This window comes from Coccinella septempunctata, chromosome 3 (genome assembly GCF_907165205.1).
Source record: "Coccinella septempunctata chromosome 3, icCocSept1.1, whole genome shotgun sequence".
NCBI classification, from domain to species: domain Eukaryota; kingdom Metazoa; phylum Arthropoda; class Insecta; order Coleoptera; family Coccinellidae; genus Coccinella; species Coccinella septempunctata.
The window spans coordinates 11,035,899-11,062,787 of NC_058191.1; the positions used below are offsets into that span (position 1 = coordinate 11,035,899).

Consider the following 26,889-nt stretch of genomic DNA (forward strand, 5'->3'; position numbering starts at 1 on the left):
TTCCAGAATGCCCGTGATGCTGAACTGATACGGTTGTGTATTTTCGTGTCCAGGTTAGCCCCAGTATTTATGAAGCTTCCCAAGTGTTTGAACTGCTCGACCTGTTCTAGAGTTTCATACTCCGGGCTGATATCTGTTTGAAGGCTTTCTTGCGGACTTACCAGGATTTTGGTTTTTTCAATATGGAGTCTAAGGCCTAAAGCTTCGTATATATGTTTATAAATATCCAATATTATCTGTAGATCCTCTGGGCTGCTAGCGATAAGAGCGCAGTCGTCTGCATATTGAAATTTCGTGATAAACTTTGTACGGGTTTTTGCTGACTCATGTCAGCAATTATCCAGCTATGGCTAAAATATTGAACAGTAAAGGCGCTAACAAGCAGCCTTGTTTTATTCCAGGTTAAGAAATGGTCGGTTGTATAGCCATTATGCTGTATTCTAGCAGTATTATTGGTATGGAGGCTTTTACACCTTGCTAAGAATTTTTCGGGTACTCCAAGGTACGGCGCTGCGTCCCATGAGCGCTCTCCGATTCACCGAGTCGAACGCCTTATTTTAATCGATATAGGCTGTATAGATCCTTGATTTTTGTTTACGGGCCTTCTCTTGCAGCTATCGCAGTGTAAAAATTAGTCCTCCGTACCTCAATTTGGTCGCAAGCCGCACTGGGATTTATTTTATAGCTTTTCTAATAGTGGAATCAGACGATTAGCCATAATCTTCGATAGAATTTTACCGGCCACACTAAGCAACGATATACCCCTGTAATTATTGCAATTTGACGTATCGCCTTTGTTCTTATAGAGGTTGATAACTAAAGCGTCTCTGAAGTCTTGTGGACATCTCCTTGTTCCCCAGATCTTGCGGAATAGTGTTAGGAGACTATGGACGATGTTTTCATTCAGGGCTTTGAAAATCTCCGCTGGAACGCCGTTTCATATTTTTGCTCACTTAAGATTTCCGACATTGAGATTTCGTCATCAAGCGATGTCATCGGACTAAACGCGGGGAGCCGGTCTGAAATGGATAAATCCGAGTCGTTATTTTGATTCAAGACCTGAGAGCAATACTCCTTCCATCTTTCGAATTTTACTATCATCAGCTAGGATAGCTCCATGAGCATCTCTTATAGGAAACTCAGCTTTTCTGCTTGGACCATAAAAAGTTCTAATAGCTTCGAAAAAACGCCTGTAGCTTTTTCTCTCCACCAGCTATCCTTGATTTTTCTTATTCCTTGACGGACTTCGTGTTTTATGTTAATAAGACTGTGTTGGGCTGCAACATAGCCAGGCTTGTTAATTGCTGTTTTCATTGCTTTGTATTTAGCCTCCAAAAGGGTGTGATATGAGTTTCCTTCTCGGCGAACCAGTCTGGGGATTTTCGGGAGCGTTCTGTGCCCAGTATTTCTTTGGCTGTATTTGAAAAAGATAAAGTAAAAATGATAATTCAATAAGTTTAATCATTTCATCCCAATAATGTGCCTTTTCTGGGACAATAAGTAAGGATTCTCATTAAACTCAACTACCCTTCAACACCTTTCGTAAAGGGTGCATGACAAATTCCAGAATTATACATGAAAACTTGACCTGCTCGAGCTTTTTTCTACGAAAAAGTAATTAATACCACGGGAGTTTGTGAGTAGTGGTGTTAAATTACATGATCTGGAGGGCTCACTCTAATTACCGATAGGGGAGACTCCCTCAAATCTACATAAAATATTCGCGGATCTAAATGAATAGAAGTATGCAGACACAACTTCCGGTTAGTGAGCAATCAACGCTTGATTGATTGAAAAGAATAGTTTTTAAAATTCATTTCAAGCCTGAAAACTGTAGACCTCACACTCAGGTACAACAACAAGAAAGATATTTAATTTCAATATATAATAACAAAGTGGAAATAAGTCATCCACAGATCTAACAATAGTTTACTCTAATGTAATTTTTGACATACTTCTTTAAACTCTAGAATTGTGTAAGGTTCCAATTCAACAATAAGTTCATGAGTTCCCTTACGAAATATGTTATACTTATTCAATAATACTCCTGATAATGTGGAAAATCGCTCGGACCCGTCAATTTCTGATTTGAGGGGAAACAACTTTTCCGCTCTTTGCATCCCAGTATCTGCAACCTCCTAACGGGGGTGAGCACAACCCCTTGATTTTGAATAGGGATGAGATGTGTTACGATACCTCATGTTGAAGATCTCATCGAGTACTATCTGATCCTGGAACTCTGCTTCAAAATTTCCGTCGATAACGAAATGACAGGTAAAATAGTGATCTACTTTTTTGGACGAACAATTAATACTTTTTTGGACAAAAAATTACATAACAACTGCATACCTTCGAAATGTGTCAGATACGAATAATATTCCCGAGATAAATTCCACATTGCCTCTTTCACTATTTTCGCTGATATTTAATTCTCGGTGTATATTTTGAAGCGAAATTTTAGGTTCAGGTAGTATTCGATACGATCTTCAAAATTTTTTATCGTCTCATCCTCCATCCCTTTTCAAAATCACCCCTGTTAGAGGGTTGAAGTTACGGTGATGAAAAAAGCTGAAAAGTTGTTCTCCATCGAATCAGAATTTGGGTCCGAACGATTTTCCACATTTTCATTTTAAGTCGGAAAATCGAGATGTTAAGTTTTCGTTGGACCAAGCTGTATAATGATATGCATATGTAACGTGCTATATTCCATTAATGGTCAGGTCATTCATTATTCTTGTATTATTCTGATTTTTGTATATTGTAATGAAGAATCATTTTTTCAACAAAAATGTACCCTCATTTTAGAAAAATTATAATTTTATCTCGTCTTAATTTTTGAAAGGGAAATTTTCAGTTTCCAATTGAGGTTTCCGACATCGTTCGGAACTGTAAACATTCCGAACCGTTTTTATTCCGTTTTCAGTTCTGAAAATCGATGTCGCACCATATAAAACATCCTGAATTGTGAGTCTTTGTTCGCCAGTACCGATAAGCAGAAATTAAGACGTCTTCATCGACGCAAATTTTACCGATTTTCGACATCCGTGAACATCTAGTTTCCAAACCCCCCGGTCGGTATAAAAGCAGATGTCCCTTCGCAGGTCAATCAATTCATTGAATCCGATAAATGCTTCAAGGGTCGATTACGCGAATTCGTGATTTTTACGTTTAAAGGCTTTCAGTGGAGCCGTTCTGTGCAATATTAGAATAGTAATTTCGTTTTTTTTTTTGAGAGTTTCCTTTTTCATTCGCATTTTTTTTCTTGCTTCGCCGAAATATATTTCTTCTCCGGTGCAAGTGCACGCCCAGAACCGAACCGTCTAGAGCCTCCACTCTCATCCGTCCTATGCCACATTTTGAGTTCCACCCCTACTGTAAGTACGGGTAGCAGGGTATCTGCTGGTGTGGATACCCGGGGGGTACAGAACGCACTTTGGGGTGGCTGCCCTTCCTTAATTTTTCCTAACTTTCCAGTGTACATCCCTACTGTTACTACGATACTCTGCTGGTGTGGATACCGGGGTGTGCAGAAAGCACCTAGGGGTGAACAGTCGTAGGTCTGTGCCATCTTACTCAAACCCTAACCTTGCTGAGTTCCGATAGCATTGTCCCTTGAGTGTGAGTCATAGGTTCTGGCAGGTCCGTAAACCCCGTATCGCGTTTGAAATCTGATTCTGATGATTTCATTCTGTCAGCTTCACTTCGTAAATTCATCACTTTATATTGTTACTTGTATCTGATTCCGACGAAAACCTTTTCAAGTTTGTAAAGTAGACTGTTTCTGTTCAACCCATCATATTGCGTTGTTCACTTGACGGATTTTGTAATAGTGCCTTTTGTGTTTCCTTTTATGAGTCGACAAATACTGATTGTCGCTAACACCCCAGACACTGCGGAACCTTGCCTTCGACTCGAAGCTACCTGGATAGGTTTGTTATTTTTCCTTTAAGCCCGTTTGTAACAGCCGAGAATTCTCTGGAGAATTCTCTACCAAATTTTGGTAAGAAAACGGCAGATATTATTTTGTATGCAACTGAACAGAGAATTCTACCGAAAGTGCGTATGTAACGGTAAAGAATTCACGGCGCATGAAATCTCGAGTAAATTTTCAAGAGAATTCTCGGATGTTGCAAACGGGCTTTAAAGAATACTGGCGCTCGAGTACCTGAGGAAAACGACTTTACAATCAATCAAGTAGTTAGGTATTGTTTTTGTAAAAAAAGGATACTTCTGTGCATGTACAAATCTGTGAGAGTATGAGAATATTGTTTCTCTTAACTCTTCCTCTACACGATGTTCGAAATTTCATATTGAAATTGCCAGCGATACCAACCAAAATTCAAATCTTGCTTGCATATTGCTCGATAAATGTATTTCTGAAATATTTTTCAAAGAATAACATAGTTTTCCCCTCATATTGATAAACCACTGTAAGGTCTGAATTGCATGTATTTTATGTTTATATTAAGAATCCATGCATATAAGCGATCCACTCTATATCTAGGTAATATATATTATATGATTTAACAGAAGTGTCTCTTTGTTCTAGAACGTCGATACTATTCGTCTCGGTCACTTTCATCATCCTGATGATCATCTCTTTGGCGTGGCTCGTGTTCTACTATGTACAAAGGTTCAGGTACATACACGCCAAAGATAGGTTGTCGGTAAGTTGTTTTGATATCGAATTCCAATGGGAGCGACGCTATTAATATCCGTTCTTGTTCCAGAGAAAACTCGGAAGTGCCGCTAAGAAGGCGCTCGACAAGATACCGACGAAAAACATCAAACGTGATGATAAGGTGAGCGAATAAATTTATATTTTCCAACATAAGGTTTTTTAAACAGAAATATGTGGGTTTTATGTACGAATGCTAGCAAACCCGACAGACGTGGTGTTGTACAGGGTGGGCAAAATTGGTGATACCTGAATTACAACTTTTTCAACCCAACGAGATAGAATGCATGGCACATTACGGTCGTCTTTTTTCGAGAAACTAATAATGCCATCAACTGCATTCCTCTATCTTCTTTTGTTTTCGAGTTATAGGAGGCCAAAATTCAACTTTTAACTTTGATCATTATCACCGTTCCTGTTTAAGCTAGGATGTTGAAATGATTAATATGCAGACACTTTTTTGATAGCGATCTAGTGGCTAGTACTATGATTTTTTCCAACAGGTATATTTACTGAGCTACAACATCAAGATACAGGGTGTCCCAAAACTAGTGAATCAAATGTCACACCACGATAGAGTAGATCAAATACTATCGAATGACACCAACATTAGTTGAGCGAAAATGTACCGTTTCTGAAACAACCTAACCTAAAGTTGCCGATTTTCGAAGTATTTTTTCAATCACAAGGCCAATTTGTGGTTAAGGATAGCTTTTTTCTCCCATATTATCACCCCTATAGAGGGGGTTTATTCTGAGTAATAAAAATCATGTAGAAAAAACAATTGATTTTATTTACATTTACTTAGGTTATCGATTAACTGCTTAAAATAATTCCAATTAGGGGAGATAAAACAATAATCTTAGTTCAATATAATTTAAAATCGATATTCTTTTTCACAAACTGGCCCTGTGATTAAGAAAAAGAGTTCGAAAATCGGCAACTTCAGGTATTTTAATAAAATTCTGATTATTTTGGAAAGGGTACATTTTCGTTGAACTAATATTGATGTTTGACTCACTAGTTTTGGGATACCCTGTATGTTTTTCTTTAAGAAAACAGTAGTTTAAAATGACTTAGAAAGACTGAGGGCGATGTATAATATATTTCGGATATTTATATGTTATAGCTTTTCAACCAGAGATAGACAAAATCTGATACCCCATTCTCGTTCTCTTTTTCTGAGAATTCGAAAAATGGCGATATCGAAATAATTTTATATCTCCGCTAATACTGATGATAGACCTCTAAAATTGAAATATTATACAGGCACTTTTTACGTAGAAACCAGTGGCGTGCTCGCCTTTAAGCATGATTTTAAATTACGAAGCTGTGGCCCAAAGTTATGTTTTTTTAAATGGGAACACTAGATTTCTGTGCAATTTTTTGAAAGCTTACTTTTTAGTGATTTCAAAAATATACAACACCAAATGGTTTGTAATAATATAAATAATAGAAAATTGTCAAAAACCTTTTTTCTCATATTTCTATGGTTTCAACTTTTGACGAGACCAGAAAAATAGAGCTTCCTATATCAAGAGCAGCCTCCTTCCGGCAATGTCAAGGTTTCCATGCTTTTCACCAATTTTCACAAAATTTTACTCTAGATATATGCATATTTCATAAATTTTTATAATAATTAAAGGACTAATAGAAGGAGACTATGGTAATGATACGATGCTACATTTTTCTATGCTCATCAAAAGGTGAAACAATAGGAATATTGAGATTAAAGGTTTTTGACCATTTTCTCTCTTATATTGATATTATATATTTTTGAAATCAGTAAAAATTAAGCTTTCAAAAAATTGCACAGAAATAGTTCCCATTAAAAAAAAAATATAAGTTTAGGTCATAGCTTTTTAATTAGATGTCCTGCTAAAAAGGCGAGCACGCCACAGGATTATACGTAAAAAAGTGCCACCATAATGTTTCAATTTCTGACCTATATTACCAGTATTAACGGAGATATAAAATTATTTCGATATCGAAAACAAAAACAGTGGACAAAATGATTACTACTCTTGCTACTTTCTCAGGAAAAAAGAACGAGAATGGGGTATCAGATTTTGTCTATCTCCAATGGTTTGGAAGCTGTTGTGCTAAAACATCGAGATTTACCCTCCTTGTACATCTGCACATAATATAGAATTCATCATCAACGAAATTTCAAGTTTCGAGTGAAATTCTGATTCATTTGCGAAAAAAAATGAAGTTGTATGTATGTTGGTAATGGTCCATTCAATCAGATTTTGAGTTGCTGAATTTAAGTTGGTATTGGCAATAAACACTGACCCATCATAGACCAATTACATATTTTTCTATGTATTAACTATTTTGAATTTTGTTCTGTTATTTTTGTTCTTAGTCGAACAAATTTTTGAGTATAATCGTATCAATTTTGAATGCTGCATTTACTGAATTTAAATATTTCAAATACTTTCCTAGGTTATGATTATATATTTTGGTTCACACAAGTAACTTTTCAGAATTGCAAGAAGCCTGAGAACATACCTACACATTTTCGAGTTTTTTTGGTCGTTTGCTTCCTTGCCATTCATTTTCTTCTCTTTTTTTTAGGAAGTGGAGGGGGAAGGAGAGTGTTGTGCCGTGTGCATAGAAAGGTACAAACACAGCGATACCTTGAGGATACTTCCTTGTTCGTAAGTTCCTGTGCTTTTTTTTGTGATAACAAATCTTATCGCCTATCTAGTGGGGAATTACTTTAGTAAATGTCAATATTTGCTTGTTTTGTTTTACGCTCGAATTATCAGGCACTCCGCCTGTTTTTCTCATACTACCTTCGCACGCTCAATATCCTTTTCAAATCTGAACATTGAAAGTTTAATGGCCGTTTTCACCGTTTCATTAAAGATTAAGCTCTCAAAAACGACGTTGAACATTAGAATTTCTATGAAAAAAAAGACATTTAGGAAATTAATCTCGTTTAATGAAACGATGCATACGGCCATTATTCATACTCAATATTTCCGCAGACATTTCAATCTTTTTACATTTTATTGCCTGAAGATCAAAAAATTTCATTCGTTTTTGTAATAAAAACTTTCCACCACTGTTTTTGATGGAACAGTAATTTATAAAAAGTTGTTTTCTTGGTTTTGACGAGTCACGTTCATAAATGTGATGAAAGTTTACTCAATTCACGCATGAAAGCTCAACTTATTCCAAAACAAGACTTCAAGTAAGATTTGGAAATTTATTTGAGTTTGATGAATAATAATAATGATCATCATAATTTGTGCAACTGACCATAAACTTTATTGAAATTTTTGAACAACAAGCAGCCTTACATGAATTTGATGATCGGATGGCTCTAATAATTGAATTTAATAGTAAATTATGCAAAACCAATTCATGTTCCATAAATAAAACATTGTTTCGCTGATAAATTTTCACGATATTCATCCACTGAAATTGATTAACTATCGAATTGATGTTCCCCATTCTAAACGCCCATGAATATAATCATGACATGTTTTTTATGAACAAAAAATTTCCAGTCACGAGTTCCACAAAGACTGCATAGACCCCTGGTTGCTGGAACACCGCACCTGTCCAATGTGCAAGATGGACATCCTCCAACACTACGGATTCGTGGTCAGTGTTTCACCATATCCGGTTTTAAACTAGCCTGCTAGACGCAAGAGTACTCGCGGTAGCTAATTTATTTTCCCAAAAATCTGTGATATTTTTACCCGCACAAACACGTACTGCCTGACCAATTTTAAGTTCACACACGTTAGGTGGAGGTAATTTAACTTTTATTTTATGTTCTTGTCTTTGAGTGTATTTTATTGATTAACATTTTTGCCGCCTACCAGACATAAACAAATGATTTCATACTCACGGCAATTTTGCCCCAGCGATTGAATGTATCGATCGTTTTGTTATACAGAATCCGTTGATGGAAGTAATGCTGATAAAAAAAGAAATGCTCTTGTTTTTCATATTTCCTATTTGTAATTTTTTTTTTTCAAGTAAGAAGTGATTTCATGACACCAGCTGCAATGACCTATGTTTAAATTTGAAACTGATTTGATTCGATTTTCACGTTATTTCAAGTTAATAACTTACCTATATTATTCATTCTGCTTCTTGACTGAATATAAGCATTGTTCAAAGAACTGTAGAAATTATAATTTTCTCTCTTACATTTCGCTAGTGATAATATGCGAGCATTACTATAGGTCTTGGTATTTAAGTTCTTATATTCCCAACCCAAACATATTCGAAAAGGTTCAATAAGAGGGATTCTTCAACGTTTGTTTGTTCGTTCGACAAATTAGGGTGTTTTGAATGAGAAAATCCGTGAACTTTTTATTCCACCTCCATTAAACCTAAAATGAGTATTCTCCATGTATAACTACCGAATCAAATCTAGCATTGAAATCAATAAGTTCATTAAGTTCTTCCTATACAATCATTGTGTTCACCGTTCATTGATCGTGACTAATGTGGCAATATAAAAACTTGCATAATTATAGTTTTATCAACAACTAACTGACTTCTGCCAAGAGCCATTATATCAATTTGCTACAAGAGCTAGCTACAGATAGATGATTACCGAAGGAGAATATCATCCAATCTGTCTAAATATGCTCATAATTTCTACACTTTTTCGAATTTTGGAGGATTGAGTAGTGTATTGTTAACCAATCACATTTTTATTAATTCTCTCTCTTGACATTTTGTCAACTATATTTTTCATCAAATCATTATCGACTATTTCAGATCACATGCATTGAAAGTATTCATTTGGAGTATATGGATAGGTAAAATGTAGCCTTCATCGGTATACGGGGTGGCTATTGAAAACGGATCAGAAGAGAAAAAATGTTCTGATACATCAATTTTTCTTTCGAGGTGGTCCACTTTTGGAATTAAATTCACAACCAAATCGATTCAACCCTTAGTTTGAGAATCCCAACAACTTAATTTTGAGAAGAGAAGATGGTTTAAGTAATAACTCATTTGAAAGACCTTTTCATCCTGAGCTCAGCATATTTAATTTTTTGTCATTTAATCCATTCGTTGTCTGAATGTAAATATTCACAATAAAATTTTGAACAACACTGGTTTTCCCGTCGAGCATGCTGTGTAAATTAGTCGAATGTTAACTCATTCATTCTGTGTTTATGTCTACTGTATGACAGATAACGATTGTTACGAAACCTCCGAAAAAATCAGAGAAAATTGGATTCATTCACTCATCATACTTGACTGAATAACTAGTGATGTGAAAAACTTGAAGTGAATATTTCGAAAACAAATGGATGCTGAACTGAGGTTAGAAAGTCCGTTAAAATGAGGTATCACCTACCCATCTTCCCAAGTCAAAATTTAGGGGATGTCAAAAGTTCATCCCCTCGAATAAAAAATTTTTTCCAAATAAATTAATTCCCTCTGTTTTTATGATTCCACTGCGTATTTTTGTACGTATACTAATTTCGTGAGCACCGAGTGGAAGAGGTAAGGGGGAAAAATAAGGTGATTTAGAGAGTTGGGAAATCGATATCTGTGAGCAAACCGCTGCATATAAAGGGTGGAGAAAAATGCCAAACGAAAGACAAATAGCCGTATCGTCTCAGCAAATGATTTAAACCCACAAGTTAGATCGAAGATAAGAAAAAAGGTTAAGAAATTAGAGATTTTGGACGTTTACCAAACGCAGATGTAAATAAATCTACGTTAGTCGTCAGTTTGACAAAATTAACAGAAGTAAGTAAGGTTAGCACCTATCACAGACAGGGGCGGGTAGTACTGATTAAACTGATCGATATCGAAGAGCACTGTTTGTAGTCTCGTTATTTATGAATGCTGTTTATTATCGTTTTTTAAGGCAAATCGTCCCTAAAAGGTGGATCTCCTGGCCTAATGGTATTTATCTTTATGAATATACTTGTATTATAAAATCATGTTAGTTGAGGCTACAGCAGATTTGACGAAAATGAAAAAAAGGTTTTCTTTTCTACAATTAGTATTCACAAATGGTAGTGAAATTTGGATGACTCAGGATGTCGCTTAAGTTGGTATACGGACTGTTATCTATCAAGACGATCATTCCTGCGTTGTAATATTTAAAGTCAGTTAGTTGAAAATTCAATTATGAGTGAGTTGAGTTATTTTCAACGGCAACCCTAACTTTTTTATTTGGTGATTGATGTTCTTTTTATCAACTCCATTTTATTATGAGCATGAAATGGAATGGAACTTATTGAATTCGAATTTTTAGTGACCGACGTTTTTGATGTGTTATCAGAAACATGACTTTTCGTACGGTAGTAACTGATGAAAGAATGTAGCATTTACAGGATTACTTATTTTAGTATTCGTGCTTTTATTTCAGATATTACAACAACCACCTCTAAGGTGTATGTCATTGACCTCAAAATACATAAAAAGTCGAATTTCGAATTAAATAAGTTGAATAATTTCACTCCTTCAATTAAGAAAGAGATGATAACCAGCTCCATCAATGACCAAATTATCCACAACAAAAGAGTATATCCATTTCCGTCACGAAACTTTCACCTCTCGTGGTGGATAATAAACTTCTTAATTATACTTGAAGAGTTACGTTATTTAACACAACTTCGTTTTACGTTCTACTTTTTACAACACTCCGTATATTGGAAAACTGAATGATCTTTCAAGACTTAAAAAGACATAAAAAGCACCAACAGATGTTCACCACACATAACACACAATGGTAAAATCTGAATGATTTGTAGAACTTGAGCGTGAGCATAATAATTTAAGGCGAATGTTTCTTATCATTGATATTAATTAAATGAATTCAATTACCACAATTCCCAAAACTGATTGCCACAATAATTGTTTAAAATGTCTCCGAATGAACCAACAAATATCGATTGAATCCCTCTGTCGAATATCTTTTCGTAGTTCAAAAATTCCCAGCAGGATAGGTACTCGTTTTTACTCGAATTGAGCTTTATGTTTTCGGGAAGAATCATTTCAAATTTTGTAGTATGAAACTTTCTGTTTTCAAATTCGTGAACGATGATCTTTTACTTCTATAAAATTAGAAATGAATTTTCATCAATACAGATTCAATGAAATATACGTAACAATAGAGTGTTGGTCGTAAATCATTGAAAGCAACTGTTTACTGTAGGTACCTACATTCCTTTTAACTAGATTTCTGTACAATACTAAGTATTCGTTTTATATTGACTAGGGTTTTGTTTATGGCTCGTAGGCGGAATGTATTTCTTATATGGACTAATCCCTTAACACTGATTGAAAGCTTGGTGGTGAGTAGATAGTAGTCAATTGTGAAGGATTAATTTCCGTTTCATTTTTTGTGAGGTAAATTTGATAAAGCGGAAATTCCATATACTTGATAAAAAGCCAGAGATGCATATAATTGTATAAAAAATACAGGGTAATAATGAAGCATGTAACCGAATGAATACGAAAAGAAAAGGACTTATTTATGACACTTTGCAGGAAAGTATAATGAAGCATAACGCATTTGATGCCACCTTTCTATTTATTCTGTACTTTTTTAATTTAAATGAAAGACCCTGCATTTTTGAAGATTAAAGACCTTTTATTTCGAATTCGCACATAGTAAGTTTAGTGGAAATAATTCGAAAAAATGTGGAATAAATATAGTTCTTTTTAAAGGTATATAACACGGTGAGTCTTTGACACGTGCAAATATTTCACAGTAGATTCTTGAGGTCAAAAGAAACGGAGATACAGGCTGTTGAAAAACCATAAAAAATGTTATTTTTAGTTCTCTCTCACAAACGGTTTTATCGAATGAAATGAATTACGAAATATAGTTTTTCACTTATTTTATGAATCTTTTTCGAACACAAGATATTACCCCCGTATTCCAGTTTTATCATTATGACCATTACGTACCATAAGAATATCAAAAATTCAAAGAAGCCAACTCTTGAAACTAAGTTGGGCGCTATCTAATGAATATTAGAACGTTTCGTAAAATAAAAGTATTCCCCGTATAATGCGCCGTTTTCGAGTAATTTGTTCAAAAATACCTGTGAAATTCGAAAAATCGGGTACTTTGATCGAATGCAACTCTTTTAAAAAGATCTACAGATGTGTAGTGTCACAGATTTAGCTAGTTATTCTGAAGGTAATTTTGATTCTGGTGGCAGTGCTCATTATGAAAACTTAAAACAGCTATCGTCCAGTTTCATAATCAAATTTAAAGTCACATTAAGCTTAAAGCTTCCTAAACTGTCATTTTTAGTAGAGTGGAAGGAAGCTTTAAAATTAGAGGACTCACTTCGGGTTTCATAAAGCTTGATCAGGAAATCAAAGCTTGATTGACCAACAGACGTCAATTTGTTTTCAATCGATAATTTAGTCATGATCATTCTGAATATCATTCTCGCATCGAATTATGATGTTTTTACGTCCATTAAATTATTCTCAATTGCTACTTGTTCAATATATTCAGTAATGAAAAGGTTTCAGTGATTTCGTTTTAGAAATCAAGTAACTGTCAAATCGTTGATAGCACAATCAAAGTTTTATGAAACCCGCTTTTAGGCGTGATTATGAAATCGACCGTATACATTTTTATCACGACTGAATCGGAAAAAATGGTTTAGGAAAAAATGGTTTCATTTGACATCAATAATCCACTGTTGAATTATTTTTTCGAGTCATGCAGACTCACTGTCTATTTATATATTTGGTTCCATACATACTTCATCCCAACTCTGTTTTCATTGTATCAAATTCGATCTACTTGGCTCCCATAGAAACAGATTAATGAAGGTAAGTTTCTGAGAATCATTCTAGCAAAAAATAAAATATTTCTCATTTTTCAATCTAATATATAAAATTCTCGTGTCATAGTTTTCGTTACCATACTCCTCCGAAACGGCTTGACCGATTTTGATGAAATTTTTTGTGCTTATCCGGTATCTATGAGAATCGGCCAACATCTATTTTTCATCCCCCTAAATGTTAGGGGTAGTCCACCCCTAAATTTTTTTTTTATTTTTTAGACAAAATTTTTAATTTCTATTTTTTTATGATACAACATGGAAATTATTTATATGGCAAAACAACGTTTGCCGGGTCAGCTAGTGTTTACTAGCTGACCCGGCAAACGTTGTTTTGCCATATAAATAATTTATAAAAGTTCAATGAAGACGAGAGGATCATGAAAACACTGAAGATATTGAGGTTCTTTTCATAATTTCAAATGAAGAGGTCATAATGGATGTACAAAATTGGGAATTCACCTCTAAAAACGAGAAGCAAGGGCATAATCATATCTGGCATGATTTTGGAGAAGAACAAATGACACTTTTCAGGTGACACCCCTGTACAATCCTTAACCATAGAGTGAACCTCTTATTTTGCCCCAATTTTCCAAAGGAGTTGCACTAATTCCAGGGTTCTTCAGATATCTTTTGTTCGCCTTCCATGTCTCGACGTCTTCCACGTACGTACCCCGTTGACCGTAAACGGAAAGGAGTTGTTTTCGCCGTTCGAAACAAAGAACAAGAGCCAGCTGGGCTTCCTATAAAGTCGGGCTTCCATAAATAAAACCAAGGCAAAGTTGGTTCGTTAGCTCTTACTCTGCAGTCATAACATCACGAAATTGAAATGAAATCAAACGAAAAGTCAGGTACGGTATGCGAATATTAAATCGGTAGTCGGTATTGATATTCGGTACCCGAACGTGTTCATTCTTGAGACGCTTTGTTCGGTTACGGTTTTAGCTCCATAGTTTTGAATTTCCGACAGATCAAGGGCGATTGGAATACAGTCAATGGACAAAGAGCTGGTTGTAGATTTCATTTTAATATTTTCTTTTTTTCCTAGTGAGGCACTGTTAAATTGAAAATTCGAATTGATTCTTCATGGCGGTTATACTACAGGCAGAGGCAAACTCTGTCCTAGAGGTCATTTGCAACCTCAAATGAGAGCTTAAGAATTTTCTACCTTGTTTCCGAAAACAATTAATTATAAAGCTACCCAACTGATAGCCAATTGATACTTTTTGAAGCAAAAATGAATTACTAATTTATGAAAAAAAGTGTATAAACTCAAATCATACCAAAATAAGTGGTATATACTACATATGTGGCATCCACTTTTTTCTGAGGTATTTATGATGAAATGATTAATTATTTCTTTAGCAAATTATGTTTTTTGCTTACAAATACATAATATGAATCCTGCATATCCTCGCGACAGTTGACATTACATGACAGGTAATAAGTCATTAAACAGCCAGTTAGGGACATGTTAATAACATGAATAACAGTCGTTGCAAGAAAACTAGAAGTACATATAAACATTTTCAATGGCTATTTAAAAAGAATGTTCTCATATTTCATACTGATGTTCTGGGCGGAAAGATATTGTTGTGCTGTATACAATGTGAACCATATATTCCATTGTGGCAATTTCACCACTGCAGTTGGATCTGCTTCGAATTTGGTCAGAAAGTATTTTTCATCGTTATTATCGTACAGCGTGGTTATCAACCATGCTGCTTATTCGCTGATTCAAGTAAAGAGTATTAACAAGAGGATTCAGTGGTTATTTCGGCCAGTTGCGTTTCAATGCCCCTGAGGGTTTCCCGGATAAAATAGGCCAATAGCAAAGACAACCTGGTATACCTGGCCAATAGCGTTTGATTCTAAAGTCTACTTATTTATGAAAAATTGCAATTAAGGAATTTATTGCTGAAAAAACCTTAAAAATGTCCCAATACGAATATCCTAGGTTTTTTCCTTTTGGCGGGCTTGTGCATCAGGAGGGAGGGGATAAAATGTGCCCCCTGAAGGCTGAAGGGGTGTTTTCGATAATATCTCATCCATTCATATCCAATTGTCGATATGAAATATGTGGTGCATTAAATTTTGGGTTACTGGCTTTCAGGTTTTCGTATTGCGGAATCTTGAAATTTCACCAATTTTTGAGAATGAAGAAAAATATTCGCTTCAACACCAGCTTTTTTCGAATCCAAAAAACCCATAAAATGATGAAAGTGAAGTCTAAAAAAGCTACTGACCATACGCATGAAAAAATCGAGTTAATTTATATTTATATTGTAGATTTCCCAATTTTTCATGAATCAGAATTATTGTTTTTTGAACCTTATGCGGAAATTCAAATTTAGAAGAGATGCACGTATATTGAAAAGAACGTCTCGACAAGCCTCGAAATATATTCGGTAAGCTTAGTTGCAAATGACTTAACTGAGTGTATTATTTATTACTCTACTCCTCAATTTTTTTCAATGCGTGTTAGATACCGGTTGGTCTGGGATTGAAAATAACGTACAAGTTTATTGTGTGTGAAGAGATTATAAACAGATGGTGATGATCTGACTTTGAAATGAAGTGGACTCCTATCGGTGCGGTAACAAGAAAATTGATGTAAAAGTTTTGGTTGACTTTTCACATTTTCTACTGCTATGTTTAGTGGTTTGAATTTTTCGACTTTTTTAGATGATTGAATATGGCTTAATCTTGGGGTAATTGAGTTTTGAGATTTTTAAATGCCATAGCTGATTTTGCTATTGATGATGATCGAAATTTAATTATTTCCAAATGGTTGACAAACCACAAAGAGACGCTCTTGTTTTCATTCATTATAGAATATACCTAATGCTCATATTGACATGCTCTTGTTGACTAACTTTTGTCGTGAATATATGGGTAAAATACTTTTTCTTCACAAACCTTTTAGGGCTTTCACTCCCAAACTCTGAAACAAAATCAATTAAAAATGAAATCAACGATTTGCTCCTGCGTGAATTCTTGCACTAATTTGTCAGGAGCAAATTAACTAGAAAAAATTGTTGCCTGACAATGAACTCAAAATAAATAACGTTGAAACTATAATTCTTCGTAACGTTTCGGAGTCTATATCAGACTCCTTCATCAGACGAAAAAATCTACTTTTGAAAATCTTCTGGAATTGTCGCAACAATTTTTTCTAGTTAATTTGCTCCTGACAAATTAGTGCAAGAATTCACGCAGGAGCAAATCGTTGATTTCATTTTTAATTGATTTTGTTTCAGAGATTGCGAGTGAAAGCCCTAAAAGGTTTGTGAAGAGATGCAAAATCCTCCCAAAATAAATTTCAATCGATATCCAAAATACTTTTTGATGCCTAAAATTCGGTCCCTTCGAATGATTACTACTGCATTACTTTGTGTCCCCAGTTTTTTACAGTATTATACAAGCTTCCGATTAATAAATAATGTTGTAACTTCATACATATTTATTTACTGTTGAGCATAAGCTGATGCTCCTATCGCTAGTTGGTATTACATTTTGTTTTTTCGGCTTCATCAGAAAATTAAAGTTTTTCATTGATACCTTGGTAACGCAGCGATCTTAACTATGAAAAATATTCCACTGATAATTTCTGTGATTTAACTTTATGGTAGAGTGTAGAGTAATATTAGAAGTACACTTCGAAACTGCCATATTAGAGAGATTGTTCATATTTAATAATAAAATAAATATTTTCTTCAACTAAAGTAACGCTGTTGTTCAATTTTTTGTTTATAGACGGTGTATAAATTGTCATAATATGGGTAAAATAATTTAAACATCACTACAAATGTATGAATATTATAATTTGAACAACTGCAAATCTATGTCAACAAAAAACAAATCGGAAAATATTAAACACAATTTTAAATTTTTTCTTGAAATTTTCCGCTTAAATTAAGCATCAAAAAGTATTTTGAGCCACATGGGTTATTCTGGAAGATATTTCCGAAAAACTTGTGTTGAAACGAATATTTTTGAAATATTGAATTGTTGTGGCCGATACTTGATGAAAGACCATAATGAGGAATCCTCCTCAGTTTGGGTTATCACAGCATATGCAAGTTTAAACTGAATAATTAGGAGTTTCATTCATGATTTTTTCAAATTCACCGCGGAAACTACTACTCAAAATCATCCTTCAAATATGGGGTTTTAAAATTTAAATCGCTTTGTGCGGAGTTTACGATTTGGCAACAGCTCATACAAGACAATGAGAAGAACAATGTCCGATCAGCTTGTTTATAAAATAACAGCTGTTGATCTATAGGCGCGTACTTACTGGCGAGCTTCAACTGCAACCGGCCATAAAAATCTCATACAATTTTACGACCTTCCTCGTTCGTCGCAGACTTCATAGACAGCCATCTTTGTCTATCTCATCAAGACAATGCATTTGTTGTCCTTTATTATCAAGGCATATTTCAGTCGATGTTGCCAACTTGTGCAATCGGGATGAAACGCTTTAAACTTTAAATACTCATTTTTATTTTTCATTTTTAAGTGCTTGAAATAATTTTTTTGGGAAACGGTTGAAATGGTTATTTCAAAATGTGAAGTTTCAAAAATATTTAATAAAAAATACATCATTTTCGACAGAAGGAGTATTCCCTATTGAACTAAAAATTAATTTTAGAATTATGTACATAATTTTCACTCACATGAGTATTTAAACCACGACACTTGTTTCGTTATCCCAATAGCATCTTCAAGTGGGTGAAAGTTTTTAGTTTGCCCTCACCCTACCGAAGATGCTGTTGTGATACTTTTTGCTCGTACTGCACGACGACCATCTCTTAGCCTTTTTATGCCGGGTTGGTCATAAGTCTGGAATACAATTAGTATTTCCCAAACAATAACTCAAAATGAAAAAGTTGAAACCCATAAATGGATTTTTAATTACCCTCATTATCTAGCAATAATATTGAGCAATTTTCCTCAACGTCGTAGTCGCACACCCACCCACTTTTTTCAAATGAAAAACATATACCGTCTTTGGGCTCGTGGAAATCCTCACGGAAAATGGAATCCCACCATAATCTTTGTATTTTTTTTTGAATTTTGTGCTTATCAGGAGAAACACAAAAGTCGTTGAAGGATTTCCCTTCAATTTTACGGACTTGGAAAATTTTCAAAGGATCTGGAAGAAATTCAAAGCAGTCATAAAAATTTCATAGCAGTAGAAAAATTTTCGGTGCATTCCACCCCAGTTCACCTCCCACCAACAATTCGATTTCGGTCCGTCCCTGGATTCCCTACATCTATAATTTCCATCCTGCCGTTACCAGTGAGTTGATTTTAATGGTCATCGATCTTTGTGTATGAAAACGTCTCTACGTATATAAATTCTATTGATTTAATTTTCCGGAAACTACGTGGTTTTTCGATATTATTCGGTTACGGAAGGAACCTTCAAAAATTTTAATATGGGTTTTTCCAATGTTGTACGTGCGTTTGTTCGCTAATGCAGATGCGGAAGACGACTGTGTCGCCATCTGACTATTAACGGGGTAACTTACTGTTATAAATTGAATTGATGTGGCTGATACTTGATGAAAATCCATAATTGAACTTGAAACCATTTTCACAAATTGAGTTTTTAAACCACGACACGTGTTTCGCTATCAGCATCTTCATGCACATGTTCACTTGAAATACCAGGTAGCCCAAAAACTGGTTTCAGCTTTCTTCAAATATTGAATTAATATGGCCTGTATTTTAAGTAAACACCTGAAGATGCTATTGTGATAGCGTGTCGTAGTTTATACTCTTATTTTGTGAAAATTGCATAATCTATTTTGAGTTCAATTATGGATTTTCAGAAAGCTGAAACCAGAAATACCATCTGGTATTTCTTACTTGTAATACCAGATAGCATCTTCAGGTGTTTACTAACACCTGAAAATGCTATTGTGATAGCGAAACACGTGCCGTGGTTTAAAAACTCATTTTGTGAAAATAGTATAATCTGTTTCAAGTTCAATTATGGGTTTTCATCAAGTATCGGCCACATCAATTCAATATTTGAAGAAAGCTGAAAACTGCTTTTTGGCCACCTGGTATATCAACTAAACACCTAGAAGAGGCTATTGTAATAGCGAATCACATGTCGTGGTTTAAAAACGCATTTCGTAAAAAAAGTAATATCTGTTCAATTATGGATTTTTAACAAGTATTGGCCAGACCAATTCAATAAACATATTTTTTATATTTTATTGAAGTTCTCATTTGAAACACGAAATATTTCGGATTTTCATCTCGGTTAACATACTGAAAATGTATTCCATGAAAATATCTGAAATACTTCCGTATATTTTTGTATGGGGTTAAGAGAAAAATGACCCTGCATCTCCATTACAAATCTTGGAGATTCATATTGTTATGGTTTTTCCTGCAGATAGTGTAACAGAGTGCACAAGTACCTAAATATTAATATAATATTAATAAATAGGATTTATTCGTTTTCGAAATACTCTTTTGCTAGAAATGATTCATTAGATTCTTGTCAGAGGAGCCTCGTAGATTGCATTGCTTCTTCACCAAACTTGGTTTTTCAGCAATACAACAAAAGAACCCGTATATTGTTGTTTCTGCTTTCTGTTTCCAACTGTGTAACTTGAAATTAACCACTAACAATCCTCACATAACCTCGCACTTTCTTTCGTTCCAAGAATATTTCATTTCAATGAGACACTTAGCTTTCAGCCACTAAAACCAAGTTAGTAAATTCATCAATATCGACCGATTCAACCGATTGAACGAAGTTAATCTCCAGTTTACAGGAAGCCAGGAGAGTATTTTTCAGGTGCACGCCGAAGAAATAGCTAGCCTTGACAGCGATAATCCAGACGTTTTAGTGGGGGAAATCAGCCCCCTTCCAGAGATCAGAGCGGTGGCCATCATGAACCACAACCAGGTAAACACTCATATCATATATCTCTCCTATAAAAGTGTAAAATTTCAGAAGAAAGTGTGGTTATGATTTTTCTGTTCATACTTGATTGCTGATACTCATCTTCAGTAATAATGAACCAGGAGCAGGAATTTCACACCAGAGATTCAATCTGTGAATCGTCAAAAACTGAACATCAACCTTTGAAAGCCCAAAGCTGAGTTTACTGCGACCGCACATTTGAAAATAATTTTCATTAAAAAAAAACCTTAGAATATGAATCTTTATTTCTACTTCGAAGATTACTTCACATGTAAATTAATCTTCAAGATAGATGCCACTGTACTTTTACATCAACATAAAGTCGAACGTTTTCTAGATGGACTATCCGGATTTTTCACCTGGTGGGAACACCAGCCGACCCTCTAGTCCGAACGAGATGACCGCCACTCTGACACACGACAGCTACATGCCTATCAGGATATCCAGCTGGAGTTCCAGCTCCTCCAACTCCAGTACTAGGAAATCGTCTGCTGCCTCAATCCACCATACCTTCGATCATGGAGAGTTTTAGGTGTTCGTTTACAGTGCGAATTTTCTGACCAGTACTTACCAGTTTCTATTTGAAACGCTTCAAACTCCCCGTCGAATTTGTTAAAATCTAGTTTGTGTCGATGAAATGGTGCCTAAGCCGATTTTTCGTTACTTTCAAGAATAACGGTGAACAAAATCTGAAATGTGTATAGTAATTAACATTTCAATATCATGTGAATGAATTAGCATCGGGTTAAATTCGCTAATTTAAATTCTTTATTCGTTTTTAGAAAACATTTTTTATCATAAAAATTGTTATGTAATGATCTTTTTTCGACTGTTGGAAACCAGAATTCCAATTTAGATGAAAATTTACCAGTAATCTGGTGTTGTCATCACAACTTATGAAATTCATAATTTAGGTTCGATATTATGTTAATTTCAACGAGAATGTCAGAGATGTAGTTTGTATGATCAGAGTGAATTTTTTTGTTTACTATATCAAGGCATCATTGTGAAGGCACATTTTGCACGCTTTATTTCTGAAGTGTTGGGAGGATTTGGTGGTGCTAATCTTTATTCCAAGAACTCCCATATGCTACCTTTAAGAGGGGCGTTGTGCTAGGTACAAATTTGGCTGTGTGCTAACTTGTATGACCTCCAGACTGTTGAATTTCACCATTTTTTTCATTTACCTAATCAACTGATAAACAGTGATTTTGTTAGTTTATTCCCATATACATACGTTGAAACACTCAAGTTATCACTTAGTAACTGTGTATTTGAAAAAACATATTGTACGATGGAAATTGAGATATTCAGTTAGTCTACTCCTGAAAATCCGATCACTATTCTGAAGTCTTCTTCCGAATATAACAGTTTTCATCATTATCCTTAATATCCAATGCGAACGTGGCATGAAAAAACGACTGGATTAAGGTTTTAATTTGTGATATATAGATGATAAATGAATATAACGGTGCTTTCTAAATATAGAACTAAGAACTCGAGTGCTGCGCCTTTGTGATGGACATATGTAAAGTTTTGAGTGCCAAAGGACGTAATGGATTTATTATTAAAACATGATATTTTTTCGCCCATTTTGAAATTTTTTTTATAATAGATACAACCACTAAAGCATGAATTATAGCCGCCCCAACTAATATTTACGAATATTGTAAAACTTATATTTATAGGACGAGTTTGCTTATTTGGTAAAGACCATTTTGAATGTATTTTTTCAACATAAAAATTCATCATTATATATATGTATATATAAGTCTTTATATTTGATACATTCGAATCATTTGAGTTTGCTCCCTTTTCTTCAACAATCATTGATGACTGATGTTTATTTGCGTATTAAAATTTTCATAGAATTGAAGCTTGTTTTCATCCGAGAATTCTGAGGTAGCACCTTAGAGGTACTCTTCAGTGTCTACCATGATCTGCAAGTTGAGACCAGAAGTTTGTGGAGGATGGAGTAGGTATTTATTCGCTTCAAACTAGGGGCTCGAAATTTTTCAACACCTTCCCAACAACACGATATAATATCCCAGTAAACACAATTATTATGAAGTAGTGATATGAATTTTATAATTTGTGATCTTGTTATATAGGTAACATATAAGGTCACAGTCAACTTCACTGTAACTCACCAGTGACGCGAAATGTCCGAACCTTTCGCCTTTATTTGAATATCACTGATATGTTTATCTCAAATGTATATTTTACATAAGCTATTTGATGAAGCAGATTATATCACTAAAGTACTTCACTTTTATGTCCGTTAAATGTCACTGTTATGTTCATTCCAAATATAAATTAAACAACAACAGATTTGACATAACAAAAGAATTGTGATAGGTATAGTCGGAATACTTTTATCGAATCGGTATCTGATTTCTTTTAACTTTGTTGATGTTGAGTTATGCCACCCAAGGTACCGCAATGCAAGCCCAGAGTGCCCCACTTGGGCTAGAAAGTTCTTCCTTGTTGTCGAGATCTCGTATCTAGAGTTTTGCCCATGTGGCCTGTCCCATCTAGCTATCGGAAACATGTACATTTTTTCAAATCCGCAACATAGTACTTTTGTATGAATCCATTCATAGAATGAAAATCGATTCGAATACAAATACGAAAACCAAATTTAGTTTCAAAAACCGATCTGTCAGCAAATTTTTTATATTATAAGAAATAACTCGACTACCTATTTTAATTCATTTCATTCCCATCCATTTTGCATATTCACACTATAATGCCAGTGATCGAAATTCTATTCGTTCATTGTTTCGTAGCAAAATCAAAGTGTGACAATTAATTTTTGTTTGCCTCTAGTTTCAGACATCAGTAGTAAAAATAATTGTCTTCATTCACTTGAAATTATCAATTTACCGTGAACAAAAATATTCAATGAACCCATAATTACATCACATAACCCATATATTACATCATATATATATCATATGTCATAAATAAAGTTTCATTACCTATATAATGTAAGGAATTCATCACATGTTGAGAAATTTGTAACCAATCCCCGAAATGTAAATTTGACATCAATATAATGTATTACGTCCAGTTTCATAATCAAATTTAAAGTCACTTTAAGCTTCCTTTACTGCCATTTTTAGTAGGGTTAAAGGAGGCTTTAAAATTAAAGGGACTTTAGGTTTGATTATGAAACCGGCCGTTAGCATTACGTCTCAATTACATAAAATTTTTGTTGAGGTTACAAATTGTTTACTGGGATTTCGAATTGATTTTGATATGAATTATAACACTTTGTTCATTCCTTCAAAATAAAGGATGACATTGAAATTATTATTCTCTACTTCGTGGAATTATTATAATAATAAATGAATATTGAATAGAAGGTAAACTTTACCTTCACCCACAACTGAAGATGCTATTGTGATAGCGAAACACGTGTCGTGGTTTGAAAAATCATTTTGTAAAAATCGTATAATCTTTTTCAAGTTACATTAATGAATAATATTACTATTATCTCTACATTATTATCAAATTTTTCCCTCCAAAATTAAGGTGTTCTGAAACCTAGATTTGATTTCCGACTCTAATGATATTCACAAGACAAGAGACGGGTTCCAAATGTGCCGCCAATAGGCTGAATCCAATCGCCGCGAGTTACTCAAACTGCCAAGCATGTAATATGGTAATCCCATTATTCATTATTCTCCTTCATTTAAGAAGCTTTTGTTTTTTGAATTTTCTTCTGTTAAAGCTTATTAACTTTGGGCGATGATATACCTCATGATGATATAACTGTATCGGCCACCTTTTTTGGCATGTTTTCGCCACCATAAAGTTTGGCACCAAATTAATATATTTAAAACGGAACGGACGGTAATTTTGAAATTTCTTGTCAGGAGGTGAATGGCAAGCACTTCGAACATTTAAAATGATTTTTTTTCAAATTATTTTCAATAAATTTTTTCTACTAGTAAAAGCCCTGTATTTCTTCTTTTTATAGATTTTCATAAAAAACACGTCATGAAAAGCAGAAAGAGTTATCTAATACAAATTATTTCGTTTTATTTCTCACTATTGATACAAATAACAACGATTTATTTATTTGAATGGATTATTTCTCAAATGTACAAAAAGACTGAATTTCTTCTTTTTACAGATAATTTTTACATGGAACCCGATATGGACAGATCCGAAGCAAGGTTCACTTTCAGAATCTGCAGAAATATATACAGGGCGTCCCATTTAAATAAAAAAAAGTTTTGTCATTCCGGTCAAACCGAAAGTATCTCATTAATGAAAATATGCTCATCAGATGCATTGTGGTCCATTACACTCAGCTGCCAAATTTCAAAAATATCGCCCGTTTTGTTTTAAAGATATTAATTTGGTGCCAAACTTTATCCCAACCCTGTATATGATGGATATCACCTAGGATATTCCTGTGCTGTCACTTCTTGTAGTTCTTGTAGATTATTTCCAAATTGATGCCGTAGGTTATCACCTCTGGTTGAGATATTTACCCATATCTGCAACGCTTAGTTAATTAAATATCCACATAAGAATTATTGACATTTTGGGTGGTTGTGGAATATCGAATTTTCAAAAGAAATCACAGTTCAAATGTAACTAACAAACAATCTGAAGACTCTGAAGTGCTAAAAAACTGGAAACCAACCAAAATGAACTGCAGTTCTCTCTTCGCGAAAAAAGGATCAAATTTTCCGATGACGCCAACGGCCAAATGTGAAATCATTAACTTGACCGCCGCTGCCGCTAGCTGTTGTCCATCCATCCATTGCTGAATCTCGTTACCGAGAATAAATCTACAAAAAGACCGTCGGTGCGATCAAATAACTTATAATTTCTTAGGGCTACTTGCGATTGTGTACCCTCCTGTGACTGAAGGGACCCAACCGTCATAAAGTAAGTCATGTATGGGTGTGTTCTGTGCCAACCGTGACCTGCAGATCCTTTCACACTCTGGGCATGGATAGTCACCAACCAGATCGGGTCGCCGCGGTATTCATCTCGAGTGTCCATTATAGCTGTGGACCAAAGACCTCCACTGAGATCTGTCTAACGCTAGTTGTTCCCAGATATGATTGGCATTAACTGATTTTAGGGATTGATGCAGTATATCCTCAAACCGCTTATACTGGCCTCCTGGTTTCCGAGCTCCGCTGTGAATTCGCCATACAGAGCTAGTTTGCGGAGTCTTGTGTCTTGCACCCTCAGAATATGGCAGCTCCATCTGAGTCGGGCCCTCGTTACTCGAGTATAAATTGTTATACAACTCGCGCGCTGCAAGACTTCAGCATTTGAAACGTGTGGAACTATCTGATGTGCATTATTTGTCTTAGATGACGTTGTTGCGTTTGTTCAAACTGTTCAATGTGTCGCCTGTAGGCGGTCCAGCTTTCGCTTCCGTAAAGAAGCGTTGGGAGGACCACTGCTTTGTAAACAGCTGTCTTGGTCAGTATTTATGAAGCTTCCCAAGTATTTGAACTGCTCTACTTGTTCTAGAGTTTCATCTTCCAGGCTGATATCTGTTTGAAGGTTTTCTGGCGGACTTACCAGGATTGCGATTTTGTCAATATTGAGTCTTAGGCCCAAAGCTTCGTATATATGTTTATAGGTGTCCAACACTATCTGTAAATCTTCTGGGCTGCTAGCGATAAGTGCACAGTCGTCTGAATATTGAAGTTCCTCGATAAACTTTGTACGAGATTTTGCTCTGAGGCCCTTCAGGTTGAACAGGCCTCCATCAAATCTGAATCTTATTCCAACACCTCTTACAGGCATACTCATGTTAGCAATTATTGAGACAGCTATGGCGACTATATTGAACAGTGAAGGCGCTGACACGCAGCCTTGTTTTATTTCAGAGTTGGTTAAGAAATGGTCGATTGTAGAGCCATTATGCTGTATTCTAGCGGTGTTGTTGGTATGGAGGCTTTCACATACTGCTAAGAATTATTCGGTTACTCCAAGGCGTCCTATGATTTTCCATAGCGCTCTCCGATTCACCGAGTCGAAGGCTGTTACACATAGGCCGTATAGATCCTTGATTTTTGTTCACGGGCCTCTTGAAGCTGTCGCAGTGTATGGGGGATATGGAAAACTCTGAGGCTTTGTAGTCCAATAGAAAGCTAGGCCGTATTATATTGTTGAATGAAGTGGAAATATGTTATATGATTTGGAATGCAATTAATTAATGAAATAGAAAAAAAAAAGAAATCAAAAGTCATAATGAAAAATAAATGAATATTTACCTCTCCTCAAAAACTCCATGAGAAGGCAATGCAACATCGCAAAATGACAGCGATAATTCATATCCATGGCAATTCCATTTTTTGCCGAAGATAATACACTCGACCTTTCTCAACATTTTATGTACGTTATTTCATAATAGATTGAAAAAAAGTCACTCAGATTTTCTCCATTCATTTCAGAATCAAAAACAA

The 26,889-nt window shown here is 34.9% G+C and overlaps 1 protein-coding gene across 1 annotated transcript in view; it reads left to right on the forward strand.

The window, feature by feature from the left end:
• Positions 1 to 22,313, forward strand: part of LOC123309209 (protein goliath-like) — a 96,411-nt gene extending 74,098 nt beyond the window's left edge. Inside the window, exons 4-9 of the mRNA XM_044892195.1 lie at positions 4,550 to 4,667; positions 4,731 to 4,802; positions 7,259 to 7,341; positions 8,200 to 8,296; positions 20,282 to 20,422; positions 20,778 to 22,313. Of these exons, the coding sequence (XP_044748130.1) occupies positions 4,550 to 4,667; positions 4,731 to 4,802; positions 7,259 to 7,341; positions 8,200 to 8,296; positions 20,282 to 20,422; positions 20,778 to 20,972 (706 nt within the window). The 3' untranslated portion in view covers positions 20,973 to 22,313. The remainder of the gene's footprint in view (positions 1 to 4,549; positions 4,668 to 4,730; positions 4,803 to 7,258; positions 7,342 to 8,199; positions 8,297 to 20,281; positions 20,423 to 20,777) is intronic.
• Positions 22,314 to 26,889: the final 4,576 nt, after the last annotated feature.